Below are 14,760 nucleotides of genomic sequence, written 5' to 3'. Positions count from 1 at the left end.
TTGCTTCACTTTTTAGTCAATTAAGGGCTCACCACAAAGCACAGGATAAAATCTGCAACCAAATGTTATACAAATGGGGTTAGGGCACAGACAATTAAGCTTATGTTCAACTAGATAGCACTGTAAATCTGTAAATTGTTACCTTGTATAAGAGAGTTAAAGTGTTATGAAAACACTGTCACCTGGATACAGTGGGTCATTCTTACAACATGCCGAATATTGCAGTGTTCCACAGTCCTGACATTTTGAACATCACGCTTTTTGCTGAGTAATGTTTGAAATGGAAAGATATTCAGAGTAACATACAAGTCTCCAAGCACCGACCCAAAGTTATGTAAGTTAGTGGGTCACAAATTGACTCTTTATTTTATTGGGCCACGTTTATGACAGAGATTTTTCTGTGGTTTTTGAAAGTCATCCCGTCTCAATAGCGGTAGTGTACACATTTACCCCAGCAAAGTTATTATTACCGTCGCATGGCAATGGCTAGCACAAGCACAGTGGCACATTCACACAAAGGCAATGTTCTCTTGCTACAGCGTAGTACGAGGTAAACCACAAGCTGAGACAGATTTCCTCTGGGCTTTTTCAAACATCCTGAGAACAGAATACATCCAAGACAGTTGGACTCAAAATGTGCTGTGCGCACCTTTATTTTTAAAGTGGTGGCCAAGCACTGAGGTTTTCATCCCACCGTGAGTGTGTTTATATGTAGGTCTCTGTGTCCCGAACTTAAACCTTCAGGCTAACCTTCAGGATACTTCATGGGTTCCTTATATACTGTCTCTGGCACAGTCACTTCAATGCTCCAGGGTTGGAGTCAAAACCTGAGTAGTCCAAGCGGGGCCCTCTATGGAGTTGTTAATGCTTGGATAGAAGACGATCATCAAAACATTGGTACGCAGCCTGGGCCCTCTTCCTATACTCCCCCATTGTATCCTGTATTGAGACATTGTTAGGATTTTATTTAGCCATGTTAATAGGAGACAAATTGCTATGCTGAAATTAGAATACATAGTTTTGACATGTCCCATAATTCACTTAGCATTAAATGGAAGCAATATTAGGTAATAATGGACAATATTGAAAGACAGCATAGCTCTCTATACACATGGAAAAGTAAAGCTGTTAAAAGATCTTATCACACATCTATTTCTCAGAATTATATTTCCAGTCTTTTCAAAATTCTGCACAAACTCTGACATGATTTTCTAAAATGGTGATTTGGCCATTATGAAAAGTCGCTGAAAGAACTAACACTGCAGACTCTTAAAGGAAAGACTCACCAATTTTGAATGTTATATCGTTTTTAACAATCAAAATGGGTGAATCTTTCCTTGAAAAATGTAATATTTTGTAACAAACTAAAACTAAAGCAGTACTGAATAGAAGGGATTATAAAGTTTATGCGCAATCTGTGATATGGTCACTTTATTCAATGCCCCACATTCATTTTCATACATACCCGGCCTATACAGATTGGGAGAGTTCTACAGGTATAGGAGGAATGCTCAAACCTACAAAAACACTAGCTCCTATTTCAAACCACTTGAGACACGTCTTCCTGACAATTATTCAAAAGTTAACCCTGGTTTTGGCATCTAATTATTTCTAAAGCACAGTCTTAGCTAAAGTTACGACGCCAGAGATGTTGGCTTGCCTTGGCATAATAAAGTATCGAGAAACGAAGTCCCCTATTCAATCAAAACCAGTTAAGAGGGTTTCTGGAATAAGAGGCTTATTCCCAGGCAACTACTACACATGTGATATGTAATTAAGTTTATTTTTGTTTCACCCTGTAAACATTAATCCACAATGTTCTTGTGTGACCACCTCAATTTCGAACCCGGTTTGTTTGCGCACCACAAGACTGTATTAGCCCACTGAACTAAAGGCATTGGCTAAAGGAGCAAACACAAATCTATATCTCAGGCAAGGTTACTCATCATACAAGCATGGTTATAAGAAACATCTTTGTTACACTTGCAGTCCAAGATTAATTTTGTATTAGTTATCCGACACCTGGGATAGCAATACGTGTTATTGAATAAGACCCTAAATATTTGAAATATGAAAGCTTTTATGCAGCCTACAGTATATCCTATAAAGAAACACGATGGAAACGATGAATATCCATTGTATGTGATCCAGAGGAAATTATACTGTACTTTTTATCAATTAAAATGTACAATACAAACTGAGCTTTTTGCTAGCTGTCATACTTTTGTGGGGGGAATAAGTAGTTTAAAAGAATGAGCTGCAAATCGTCTTTTTGTCATGTAAACAGATGTCTCAAACTTTGTTTTTTATCCACTCTAAATGATTAATCAACAGAAAAGGTGAGATTAATGGTGTTGCATAATTTATTTAGCACTTACAAGTAATAAAGGTTCCCAAGCATCTTTCTTATGTAGTCTGCCCTTTTTAACCCACTGTTTAAAGATGTTAGGAGCTTGAGTAAACGCTCACTTTAAATGACATAATGCAAAGCTTTGTGTTTTAGTGCCTTTTTATGTAGAGTATGACTCATGGTGGTGGAAAGAGCAAAGAAGATTTGAGAATAAATATTGCACATAAATTAGTTTAGACAGCATGACATCAGAGAGTAATTAAACTGGTTTGCATTGGAATTCCTTTTCCAATTCCGTAGTTCAGGTTTCTGGAGTTTTCAGAGCACCTGCAGGTTTCTGTGTGTGAAATATTTTCATTGGATGGGGTTCAACCTTTGAGGGAAAAAAACTGTGGTAGCATTACGCCATTCTCCCCTCTTGGAAAAAATGGGATTTAAACAAGTCTCTTACAAGATATCGAGCAGAATAGTTGGGAGTTTAAGCGAAGTCAAGTTTTCTCCTCTCAGTGCAAACCTTCTCGGACATTTACTGCATATTGGAAAGCAAGACCTGCAACAGGACATTTGCATCACTATGGTACTGAATAACGGATCTGGGAGTAACGGTTTGCATAGTGTAATTTACCATAGAACACTAACTTCTAGTCCACATTTTCACTTTTCCAAACTTGTTCATGTTTACCTATTTCAAACGGGAAAAGCCTGTGCGCATTTCTCCCTGGCTAAAATTCAAAGGAAGATCAGAGGATGAAAGTACTGAAACGTGTCCCTCTTTTATTGGGGTGTTGGACTCTCTTATACCTGGACTTTATCCCAGCGTCAATGCGCCATACCGGGACGGCAGAGTGCGCAGCCGAGAGCGGAGGCAAGGAGCACACAGGCGGAGCAGGTGAAGGAGCCAACCCGGGAATTGGCTCAGCTGCCAGGTTGACGGTAGGAAAGTACGGAGCAGGGGGATGGAAGTCTCTAAGTGCTGCGAGGATCACGCGCATTAGAACAGGACCCCCGCTGATAAAGGGCGAGGCAGCCAAAGCGAAAGCTGTGACATCAGTGTCATCACCGCACGGCGTAACGGCCAGCCATGCTCGTGGAGCTGTCAATTTGGGGCCCAAGGAGGCTGCGCGCTATTGGGTACCCGGCGGGGATGCTACTAAAGCAGCAGCTGCGCCTGCTCCCGTGGCATTGAGCATGCAAACAGGAAAAAGCTCAGCCAGTCCTGGACAGAGCAAAGAAAACACTGTCCCCAGAGCTGGAACATCAGCACGAACTGGACAGCAAAAAGTTGTTGATGTGCAAAAGCACATTGCTCGGTTGGCCCAAAGGAGTGCCAAAGAAACGGGCAAACTCAGAGGCAGACACTCTCCAAAGCTCCTATTGGTGACGCCACATGACTACATGTTGTCACTGTATTGGTCACTATCCACAGGAGAGGTGAACACTAGTGTGCTACACGAGGCTGGCATGGCCAACACCATCACCAGCGTTGTGGATAAAGGACAAGGTAAACTTTTGATGCCACACAAACAATGAGTTATACAAAAAAAGAACAGTGGTGTCTCATAATACACTTTAAAAAAAATCTGCATTACTGCTTGCAAAGTCAAAATAAGGCTTATAAATTATGGATAAGTGGTCCAATAAAAGTAACTTTTCACTGCTGCCAAAGAAAATATAATCATTATAAAGATTGAGACCAAATTCTGAATATGCTTACTTATCTTTAATTGTAGCATTTTGTTAACTTGATAAATTGAACACAACCAAGAGACAGTGGAGCTGTAGGCATATGCTCATCAAACCAACCTCTTTATTAGACAGGTAAAGGAAAGCTAAAGTCGAAGCAAACTTGAAACTTAAGTCAAAAGGTTTCTTGGAGTTTGACATAATAGTTTTTTTTTTAAATCTTGGTTATGGGTCTGTCACACTGTCAGTAGCCATCTGCATAGCCATTCCCTCAGTTATTTACAGCCTCTAAAGTGTAAACAAATAATGTGTTCTTTACTGTGTAAAGCTCTTTAAAATGATGTTTAAAAGACCTTGATTCAATATTTCTAGCTGCTAAAGGTTTACATTTTAAGCACTTAATGTACTTTTATTTTGCCCTTTATTTGTATAACAGGTCCTCTGCAAATTGTTGGTGACCTCCCCTTTGTATGGCTAAGAAGTTGTAACTGATCCCTTGCCAGACATTGCATTTTTTTCATCTGTAAAACAGAACACACTTCTTCTTCTTCTTCTTCTTCTTCTTCTTCTTCTTCTTCTTCCCCCCCACCACCTGTTTCTCCTCCTCTCCTCCTCTCCTCCTCCTTCCTCAATTTCTCAGTTTCATATGTGTTTTTATCTCTGGTTGGGCTCTTAAATCCAGAAGTCACTCCACCATTTCTCAATATATGTTGTGTTGTTCAGGTGTTCACTAGCCTCCTGAGTGGCGCAGTGGTCTAAGGCACTGCATCGCAGTGCTAACTGTGCCACTAGAGATCCTGGTTCGAATCCAGGCTCTGTCGCAGCCGGCCGCGACCGGGAGACTCATGGGCGGCGCACAATTGGCCAAGCGTCGTCCAGTGTAGGGGAGGGAATGGCCGGCAGGGATGTAGCTCAGTTGATAGGGCATGGTGTTTGCAACGCCAGGGTTGTGGGTTCATTTCCCACGGGGGGCCAGTATAAAAAAATATATATATATGTATTCACTAACTGTAAGTCGCTCTGGATAAGAGCGTCTGCTAAATGACTTAAATGTATTTTCTGGTCCACTCTTAGCAAATGCCATATGACTTGGTGGTAGATCCACTCATAAACAGCTGCAGGTCAATAATAATGGTCTGTTTACAGTTCAATGTGGTCTGTAGTCTGCAAATGTCTGGTTTGAATGTACTTCCGAACGCGTACTGTGCCTGGATGAAAACGCTGCCTTTAATTTATATATGGCCATTCTTTCCCTCACCAAAAACAAAGAAGAACATTACACATAACTCTTACCTCCTGTGTCTTACCTGAGAAGCCACACTAACACGTAAAGAAACATGTCAATATGAATGAAGCCCTTGGTTCTGTTATCTTCTTTTACAGATGCCCTTCTTCCCCAGCTGAGAAGACAGAAGTATTACTTCAACATCAGTTCCCTGGAGAAGGAGGGGTTACTGGGTGCCGAGCTGCGTATACTCAGGAAAAGACTGGCTGATCCACACAAAGCACTTTCCACTGGTAGAGTTTTCTGCCTGAAGCTTTTCACCTGTGTAGCAGGTAAGCAGAAAGCTACACTGCTTCAAACTCGAACCATCGAGGACCACAATACGCCCAAATGGGAAGTGTTTGACATTTGGAAACTATTTAAGAATTTCAAGAACACCGTCCAGCTTTGCTTCGAGCTGGAGGGTTTGGAACGGGGCCGCCCCGTGGACCTCAGGGCACTGGGCTTCAGTCGCCTGGGCAGGCAGACCAAAGAGAAGGCCTTTTTCCTCATGTTCGGGCGCACCACGAAAAACGACTTGTTCTACAATGAGATCAAAGCCCGGTCGGGCCACGACAACAAGACTGTGTACGAGTATCTGTTCACTCAGCGGCGCATGCGCCGAGCTCCAACCACCCGCAGCAAGAAGCTGGCCAAGAACCCCAAGCCTCGTTGCCACAGGAAGCAGCTGCACGTCAACTTCAAGGAGATGGGCTGGGACGATTGGATCATCGCCCCATTAGAGTATGAGGCCTACCACTGCGACGGGGTGTGCGACTTCCCTATTCGCTCGCACCTCGAGCCCACCAACCACGCCATCATCCAGACGCTCATGAACTCCATGGACCCCGACTCGACTCCGCCCACCTGCTGCGTGCCCACTCGCCTCAGCCCAATCAGCATCCTCTACATTGACTCAGCCAATAATGTGGTCTACAAACAATACGAGGACATGGTGGTGGAGTCCTGTGGCTGCAGGTAGCAATGGACAAAATACTCATCTGAGACCTTTGTTTTGTAGTTCAGCCTGAACTACAGAATTTGAGTTTGATTTTTTGAGTAAACAGATTGGTTAATAGTTGTTATGGCAATACACTTTGATAGCAAATGACAGGAAGCTAATAACACAAATCACTTCCTGAGATCTAACTTTATGAGGTTAAAGGGGAACTGCACCCGCTGATTTGGCCTAGTTTTTTGACTTGCTCTTCAAGAAATGCTGGCAGCCATGACAGAAGCCAAATGTGAGTTGGCTTGGGGGTATGGTTTGATGTGGGTGTTTCTTTGGTGTGTCCTTGCCACCACCAAGACACACCCATCTGTCAGAACCTTGCCCGGAGCTGTTTCCTCCCACTCAATCACAACAAACAAAGCTCCTGAACATTGAGTTCAATAACTACAGGCAGATGTATGGTGCGATGCTGGAGAAAGCTTTAAATAGGTCAGTAGCCTACAAAGTAATATGAGAAGAATGCAATTGCTGAATTTATATAGATCAAATAAAAAAATCGAATCAAATGTAATTTGTCACATGCTTGTAAACAACAGGTGTAGACTAACAGTGAAATGCTTACGGTCCCTTCCCAACCATGCAGAGAGAGGAATATAACAATAATAACATGCAGAATAAATACACAACGACTAACATTAACAAGTAACAAGCTATTCTAAACTAAGTGTTTTGATAAGTTTCAAATGTAGTAACAGGTCAATGTAGAATTAACAACCCTTTATATAAATCCTCCTGAGACCCGAAAAAAAAAAAGTTTGGGGTTATTATATTTTCTTTACATAACATAAGTGTTAGGGGTGTCCTGTATTCAACAGTAGTTCCCTGATCCTGGTGCAGAATACACAGGGTTTCTCCCTCCCCATATTGACTGTTTCCATAAAAAAAATAAAAAAGACAATTCAATTAAAAGTTGTGACTAGTAAAATGTTTATGCCGAGTGCCAGGTCTCTCTCCATTCAGAGACATCAGTATCAAGCCCGTCTGTCAGTCTGGACTTCATCACATCATCTTGCAAGTCTGCATGTGATGGCTCCATACATTTTTCGATGAACACATACACATACACACAGTCACCGTTCTATTACCAATGGCAGTTAGGGATAGGTGATATCTGACACACAAACATACTATTTTGAAGTTTAAACAAGTCAGACTAAACCTACCTAATTCTGTTCTCCCCATCAGCGACCAAGGTGACCCCTCATCAAAGATACTGGCTGGTCACACATGAACACACACACAGAGCACTGGTTACATTATCAATGGTGGTTATGATTAGCCTGTTGGAACCAACCTGATCACTGTGTTCACCTTTCTATTTCACTTCAGATATCATAATGTAAGTTAAATAGAATGGTGAACACAGCGATCAGGCTGGTTCCACCAGTCTAAGTTATGCCCTGGACATCATGTTATAAGAAGTAGAAAAATAATCAACAAATAATGTCAGTTTACGTATTATGTTTTACAATTGGGTTATCAAATGTATTAAAGTAATGAAATGGGTTACCTTCTGTATTTGTACAAATGATGAGCCTGTGAAAGCTGTTGCTGCTGACAGGTGAAGGTTGCTGCCCAGATACTTGCCAACATGTGGCTGACTGTTCCATTCATAGTAATGTTCACAGCGAGGGCATGTCTGCATGATGCTGATGAGGGTCCTCTTTCTGGTCTTCTCTATGCTGCATGTTTCGGCTGCAAACTGGACATCTCTCGAACAACCGCAGCAGGCAATCTTATGAGGTGGTGTTGACTGGGACGGCCTGTGGACAGGGTGATATAATAGACAGCCAAGTGGTAAATTGCATTTTGTTCTAAAGAAAGGACAAAGCTTTTTGCTAATGCACTTCACAACCAAAATTACTACTAGTTTTGAAGGCTAATGTGACTGTTTCATCTAAATCACACTAATTTAGAGTGGCATGGAAATACGATTAGTAGGAAACAACTTCGTCAAATTGACTTTAAAGAGATGGCAATGTTGCCATTACTGGTACTAGCAAAGTTTGTCAAAAATAGCTAGCATGCTAATGTTAGCTAGCTAAAATACGATGGTACCCTCAATCTTAGCTGACTAAATTTATACTGCATCTAAAGTCAATCTGCCGACATCACAATAAGGACAAAAGTTTTTCCTACTTATTATTTGCCTTCTTTTGAAATGTTATTGTGTTTTCAAGCCAAATCCAAGTTGTATTGAGGTAGGTTAACGTTTGCCAGCTAGCTAGCTATGATAGTGATAATGATTATAAAAAGATACATAACCAGATACATAACCAGCATTCTATGGTCTAGCTACCGGTATACTCACCACCACTGGGGACCATCGACCTCCAACCACCTATTCTGCATGATAGGGTCCTTCGGCAGGGCATGCAAAGTTGTTTGCTGTGAGTCCTGCTGGAAGCCTTGGTTCAAAATATACCCATCTTCAACCTAGTTGGAAGCATGCATTGCATGGTCAATTCGTATAGGGATTTTCAGTATCAAACGGCCATGATCCTTGGAACATGTTGGTTGAGGGCGATGAAATAACAGAGCCCCATTCAATGCAGGGAAATGAAGTGAGTGCAGGTGTGTTTTGCACGTGGAGCTTGGCAAAAGGGGGCATACATAATTTGTTGACAGAATTGTAATCCAAACTCAACCTTAATTTACTTGTTTTGATACATTGAGGTTGACTTCGAGAATGACTTTATGACCAAAATTATCAAATTTACACTTTGTAGTCAATTTTGACGCTAGAATAAATGTTTCTGACTCATATCGATTCCACATAGCACATTTTCAAAGGGGTTAGTTGGTTTTTAGGGGCAGTCACTCTTTAAGGAATAATATGTACATACAGTGCCTTCAGAAAGTATTCATACCCCTTGACTTATTCCACTTTTTGTTGTGTTATAGCCTGAATTCAAAATGTATTAAATATATGTTTTTCTCTTACCCATCTACACACAATACCCCATAATGATAAAGTGAAAACATGTTTACAGAAGTATTCACACCCCTGAGTCAATACTTTGTAGAAGCCCTTTGGCAGTGATTACAGCTGTTAGTCTTCCTGGGTAAGTCTCTAAGAGCTGTCCACACCTGGATTGTGCAACATTTGCCCATTATTCTTTTCAAAATTCTTCAAGCTCTGTCAAATTGTTTGTTGATCATTGCTAGACAACCATTTATAGTTCTTGCCATAGATTTTCAAGAAGATTTGACTCAAAACTGTAACACGGCCACCAGGAACATTCACTGTCTTCTTGATAAACAACTCCAGTGTAGATTTGGCCTTGTGTTTTAGGTTATTGTCCTGCTGAAAGGTGAATTCATATCCCAGCGTCTGGTGGAAAGCAGACTGAACCAGGTTTTCCTCTAGGATTTTGCCTGTGCTTAGTTACATTTATTTTGTATACTTAATGATTACAAGCATACCCATAACATGATGCAGTCACCATTATGCTTGAAAATATGGAGAGTGGCACTCAGTAATGTGTTGTATTGGATTTGCCCCAAACATAACACTTTGTATTCAGGACAAATTGTGAATTGCTTTGCCACATTTTTTGCAATATTACTTGAGTGTCTTTTTGCAAACAGGATGCATGCATTAGAATATTTTTATTCTGTACAGGTTTCCTTCTTTTCACTCTGTCAATTAGATTAGTAGTGTGGAGTAACTACAGTTTATTCCTATCACAGCCATTTAACTCTGTAACAGTTTTAAAGTCACAATTGGCCTCATGGTGAAATCCCTGAGTGGTTTCCTTCCTCTCAGGCAACTGAGTTAGGAATGTGTAATTAATAACTTCACCATGCTCAAAGGGATATTCAAGGTCTGCTTTTGAAATGTTTACCCATCTACCAATTGATGCCCTTCTTTGCGAGGCATTGGAAAACCTCCCTGGTCTTCGTGGTTGAATCTGTGTTTGAAATTCACTGCTCGACTGAGGGACCTTACAGATCATTGTATGTGTGGGGTACAGAGATGAGGTAGTCATTCAAAAATCATGTTAATCTCTAACATTGCACACAGAGTGAGTCCATGCAACTTATTATGTGACTTGTTAAGAACATTTTTAGTCCTGAACTTATTTAGGCTTGCCATAACAAAGGGGTTGAATACTTATTGACTCAAGACATTTCACCTTTTCATTTTTCATTAATTTGTAAATATTTTGAAAAACATAATTCCACTTTGACATTATGGGTTATTGTGTGTAGGCCAATGATAAAACATCTCAATTTAATACTTTTTAAATTCAGGCTGTGAATACTTTCTGAAGGCAATGTATCCAGTGATGTCTTGGCAAGAGATTTGAGACTGTTGAACTAAATGTATCTATAATTAATAAATAATACCAATATATTTATTTTATATAGCGCTTTTCATTACACAAGGAATCTCAAAGTCGCTGTAAGAACCAAACAACAATTTTAATTTGATCTGGGCGATGGCTTCCACAATTTCAGATGATAATAAGATGGAGAGTTTTCCCCAATCCATGCTCTTTTCACTTTGTATGAATGGATGTAAATGTTTTGTTTTCACACTAACCACGTTTCAATCCACAGTTTTTATGTGAGTAAAGTCATACCGTATAAAAACATTTAATGACAGCTATGATGGAAACATGAAGATTCGGTACAATTTTGTAAATGCCACAGATAATTTGTTCGTTCGACATGGTTGGATCTTTTTGTGTATGTCATGAATGTCTGTGGAATGCGGTAGGCCAGAGTCAAGCGCAGGACACAGAATGAAATGAAAATCTACTTTACTGAATAGTAAAGAAACAAGCAAAACCTCCAAACACAGAGAGGAGCAAACCCGCTCACAAACGACACTCGTAACAAGCAACAAACACGCACAACACACAGTGGGGGCGAACAGGTTAAATAGGGAAGGACATAATACCAGAATGGGAAACAGGTGCGCAACACTAGACAACAACCAGATGAACATAGAAACATAAAACATAGATCGGCAGCAGCTAGAATTCCGGTGACGACTAACGCCGTAGCCTGCCCGAAGCCTGCCAGAAGTTCGGGCAGGCCATCACTCACCGCTGGATGCCACGATGGCGGTGTGTTTCCTCAGCATGGCGGCGGCGGTCTCGGACAGCGTGACAGGTTAGGTAAAATGTATTATACGTGAAATGGTGGTGGAAACGCCTTTATGCACAAATATTGATATAGCCACCATCATATCTAAGTCAACTTGGAGTCAAGCGATGACATGGTGTGTGATCCTCCCACTACGACTCGGGAAACCATACAGTTTATTTGGCACAGATGAAATAAGATATGATAAACTTCACAGGGTGGTGAAAGTGCACGGTGATCCTTTCCAAGAAGTATCGAGGGTCTTATTCTGGTGACATGATGACCGATGCTTGACTGTCGTTTGACAAATACAAATAGTTACGCTCTTACCCATAATAATCTCATCATGTAGACTAGCCTACAGTACCTGCACAGTCTACCCGCACTGTATCTGCGAGCTGTTGGCTAGAGCGCACATGCCAAGACCAGAGTACATTTGCTATTTAACGTAACAGTTGAAAATGCGATGGAAACACAATGAACTTCAGATTTTTATTCTGTACATGAAAATGTAAGTGAAAAAGTGAATTTTCTGTGCACTACGTCATCACACACTGACTTTCACCAAACAAGTCAGTTTGGTGGAAACACACCACTGGTAGGAAAAAAAATGTATGCCGATTTTAGAATATTCGCATGAAAATCTGTCGCCATTTGGATGGAAACCAAGCTAGTGATACACAAACATGTTATTCACTTGACTGGACACAGATTGAAAAGATTGCTCATCGTTAGTTTAGCATCAAGGAAACTATTTATTGTATCACAGACCATTGCATGCGTCTCATTGTTATGTTAAAAGTTGCATTGCTTTGAACTGCTGTTCCATGTAGTCACTTGTTGGATACATGCACACCTGTCTCACTGCCCCTTGTAAAGCACTTGAACCAGTGACATGCAGTCCAGGTAGGCAGGGTAGGCAGGGTAGGCAGTGCTGACACTGTGATAATCTAATAAAAAAAGCTGTTATAAAAAGCCAAATAAAAAAGGAAATTTTATAAACATTGACAAGATTCTGATGTTTTTTATGCTCAAAATCTCAACAAATCTAATCAAATCCAATTTTATTGGTCACATACACATATTTAGCACATGTTATTGCGGGTGTAGCGAAATGCTTGTGTTCCCAGCTCCAACAGTGCGGTAGTATCTAACAATTCACAACAATACACACAAATCTAAAAGTAAAAGAATGGAATTAAGAAATATATAAATATTGGGACGAGCAATGTCAGATTGGCATTGACTAAAATACAGTAGAATACAGTATATACATACGAAATGAGTAAAACAGTATGTAAACATTATTAAGTGACTAGTGTTCCATTATTAAAGTGACCAGTGATTCCATGTCTATGTACATAGGGCAGCAGCCTCTAAGGTGTAGGGTTGAGTAACTGGGTGGTAGCCGGCTAGTGATGGCTATTTAACAGTCTGATGGCCTTGAGATAGAAGCTGTTATTCAGTCTCTCAGTCCTAGCTTTGATATCCTGTACTGACCTCGCCTTCTGATTGATAACGGGGTGAACAGGCCGTGGCTCGGATGGTTGATGTCCTTGATCTTTTTGGCTTTCCTGTGACATCGGGTGCTGTAGGTGTCCTGGAGGGCAGGCAGAAATGCGTTGGGCAGACGGCACCACCCTCTGGAGAGCAGAGCGGTGCAGTTGCCGTACCAGGCGGTGATACAGCCCGACAGGATGCTCTCAATGGTGCATCTGTAAAGGTTTGTGAGGGTCTTAAGGGCCAAGCCAAATTTCTTCAGCCTCCTGAGGTTGAAGAGGCGCTGTTGTGCCTTCTTCACTACACTGTCTGTGTGGGTGGACCATTTCAGATTTTCAGTGAAATGTATGCCGAGGAACATTACGCTTTTCACCTTCTCCAGTGCGGTCCCGTCAATGTGGATAGGGACGTGCTCCTTCTGCTGTCTCCTGAAGTCCACGATCAGCTCCTTTGTTTTGTTGACGTTGAGAGAGAGGTTAATTTCCTGGCACCACTGCCAGGGCCCTCACCTCGTCCCTGTAAGCTGTCTTGTCATTGTTGGTAATCAGGCCTACTACTGCAAACTTGATGATTGAGTTGGGAGGCGTGCGTGGCCACGCAGTCATAGTTGAAGAGGTAGTACAGGACAGGGTTGAGCACGCCCCCTTGTGGAGCCCCTGTGTTGAAGATCAGCGTGGTGGAGGTGTTGTTTCCTACCTTCACCACCTGGGGGCGACCCGTCAGGAAGTCCAGGAGCCAGTTGCACAGGGCAGGATTCAGACCCAGGATCTGTGGATCTATTGGGGTGGTATGCAAATTGAAGTGGGTCTAGGGTGTCAGGTAAGGTGGAGGTGATATGATCCTTAACTAGCCTCTCAAAGCACTTCATGATGACAGAAGTGAGTGCCACGGGGCGATAGTCATTTAGTTCAGTTACCTTTGCTTTCTTGGGTACAGGAACAATGGTGGACACCTTGAAGCAAGTGGGGACAGCAGACTGGGATAGGGAAAGATTGAATATGTCTGCAGCCTTGCGAGGGTTAACACACTTAAATGTCTTACTTACGTCGGCCACGGAGAACGAGAGCCCACAGTCCTTGGGAGCGGACCGTGTCGGTGGCACTGTGTTATCTTCAAGGCGGGCAAAGAATGTGTTTAGCTTGTCCGGGTGCAAGACGTCGGTGTCCGCGACGTGGCTGGTTTTCCCTTTGTAATCTGTGATTGTCTGTAGACCCTGCCACATACATCTCGTGTCTGAGCCGTTGAATTGCAACTCCACTTTGTCGCTGTACTGATGTTTTGACTGTTTGATTGCCTTTGGGATGGAATAACTACACTGTTTGTATTCAACCATATTCCCAGTCACCTTGCCGTGGTTAAGTACGGTGGTTCGCGCTTTCAGTTTTGCGCGAATGCTGCCATCTATCCTCGTTTTTGGTTTGGGTAGGTTTTAATAGTCACAGTGGGAACAACATCCCCTATACACTTCCTGATTAACTCAGTCACTGTGTCCGTGTATACGTCAATGTTATTCTCAGAGGCTACCCGGAACATATCCCAGTTCGCATGATAAAAACAATCTTGAAGCATGTATTCCGATTGGTCACACCAGCGTTGAATAGACCTTAGCATGGGTACTTCCTGTTTGAGTTTCTGCCTATAGGAGGGAGGAGCAGAATGGAGTCGTGATCTGATTTGCCGAAGGGAGGGCGGAGGAGGGCCTTGTAGCCATCCCGAAAGGGAGAGTAACAATGGTCGAGAGTTTTTGAAGTGCGATTACTACAGGCAATGTGTTGATAGAACTTCGGTAGCATTTTCCTAAAATTTGCTTTATTAAAATCCCCAGCTACAATAATTAGTCATTTAGCAGACACT

The 14,760-nt window shown here is 41.8% G+C and overlaps 1 protein-coding gene across 1 annotated transcript; it reads left to right on the top strand.

Moving 5' to 3' along the window:
* The first annotated feature begins 2,832 nt into the window (after positions 1-2,832).
* Positions 2,833-6,574, top strand: LOC123492096 (growth/differentiation factor 5-like). Its single transcript, XM_045224083.1, has 2 exons — positions 2,833-3,851; positions 5,417-6,574. The coding sequence occupies exons 1-2, from the start codon at positions 3,098-3,100 to the stop codon at positions 6,277-6,279; spliced, it is 1,617 nt and encodes a 538-aa protein (XP_045080018.1). The 5' UTR covers positions 2,833-3,097; the 3' UTR covers positions 6,280-6,574.
* The last annotated feature ends 8,186 nt before the right edge of the window (positions 6,575-14,760 follow it).

The sequence above is a fragment of the Coregonus clupeaformis genome, chromosome 12 (genome assembly GCF_020615455.1).
Source record: "Coregonus clupeaformis isolate EN_2021a chromosome 12, ASM2061545v1, whole genome shotgun sequence".
NCBI lineage: Eukaryota > Metazoa > Chordata > Actinopteri > Salmoniformes > Salmonidae > Coregonus > Coregonus clupeaformis.
This window is presented reverse-complemented; position numbering and strand designations above follow the sequence as displayed.

What these genes read in the sequence shown, in the direction of transcription:
- LOC123492096 (XM_045224083.1), top strand. Translation starts at nt 3,098, where the DNA reads ATGAAAGTACTGAAACGTGTCCCTCTTTTATTGGGGTGTTGGACTCTC. An exon ending in CGTTGTGGATAAAGGACAAG is followed by an intron (nt 3,852 to 5,416) that starts GTAAACTTTTGA and finishes CTTCTTTTACAG; the next exon opens with ATGCCCTTCTTCCCCAGCTG.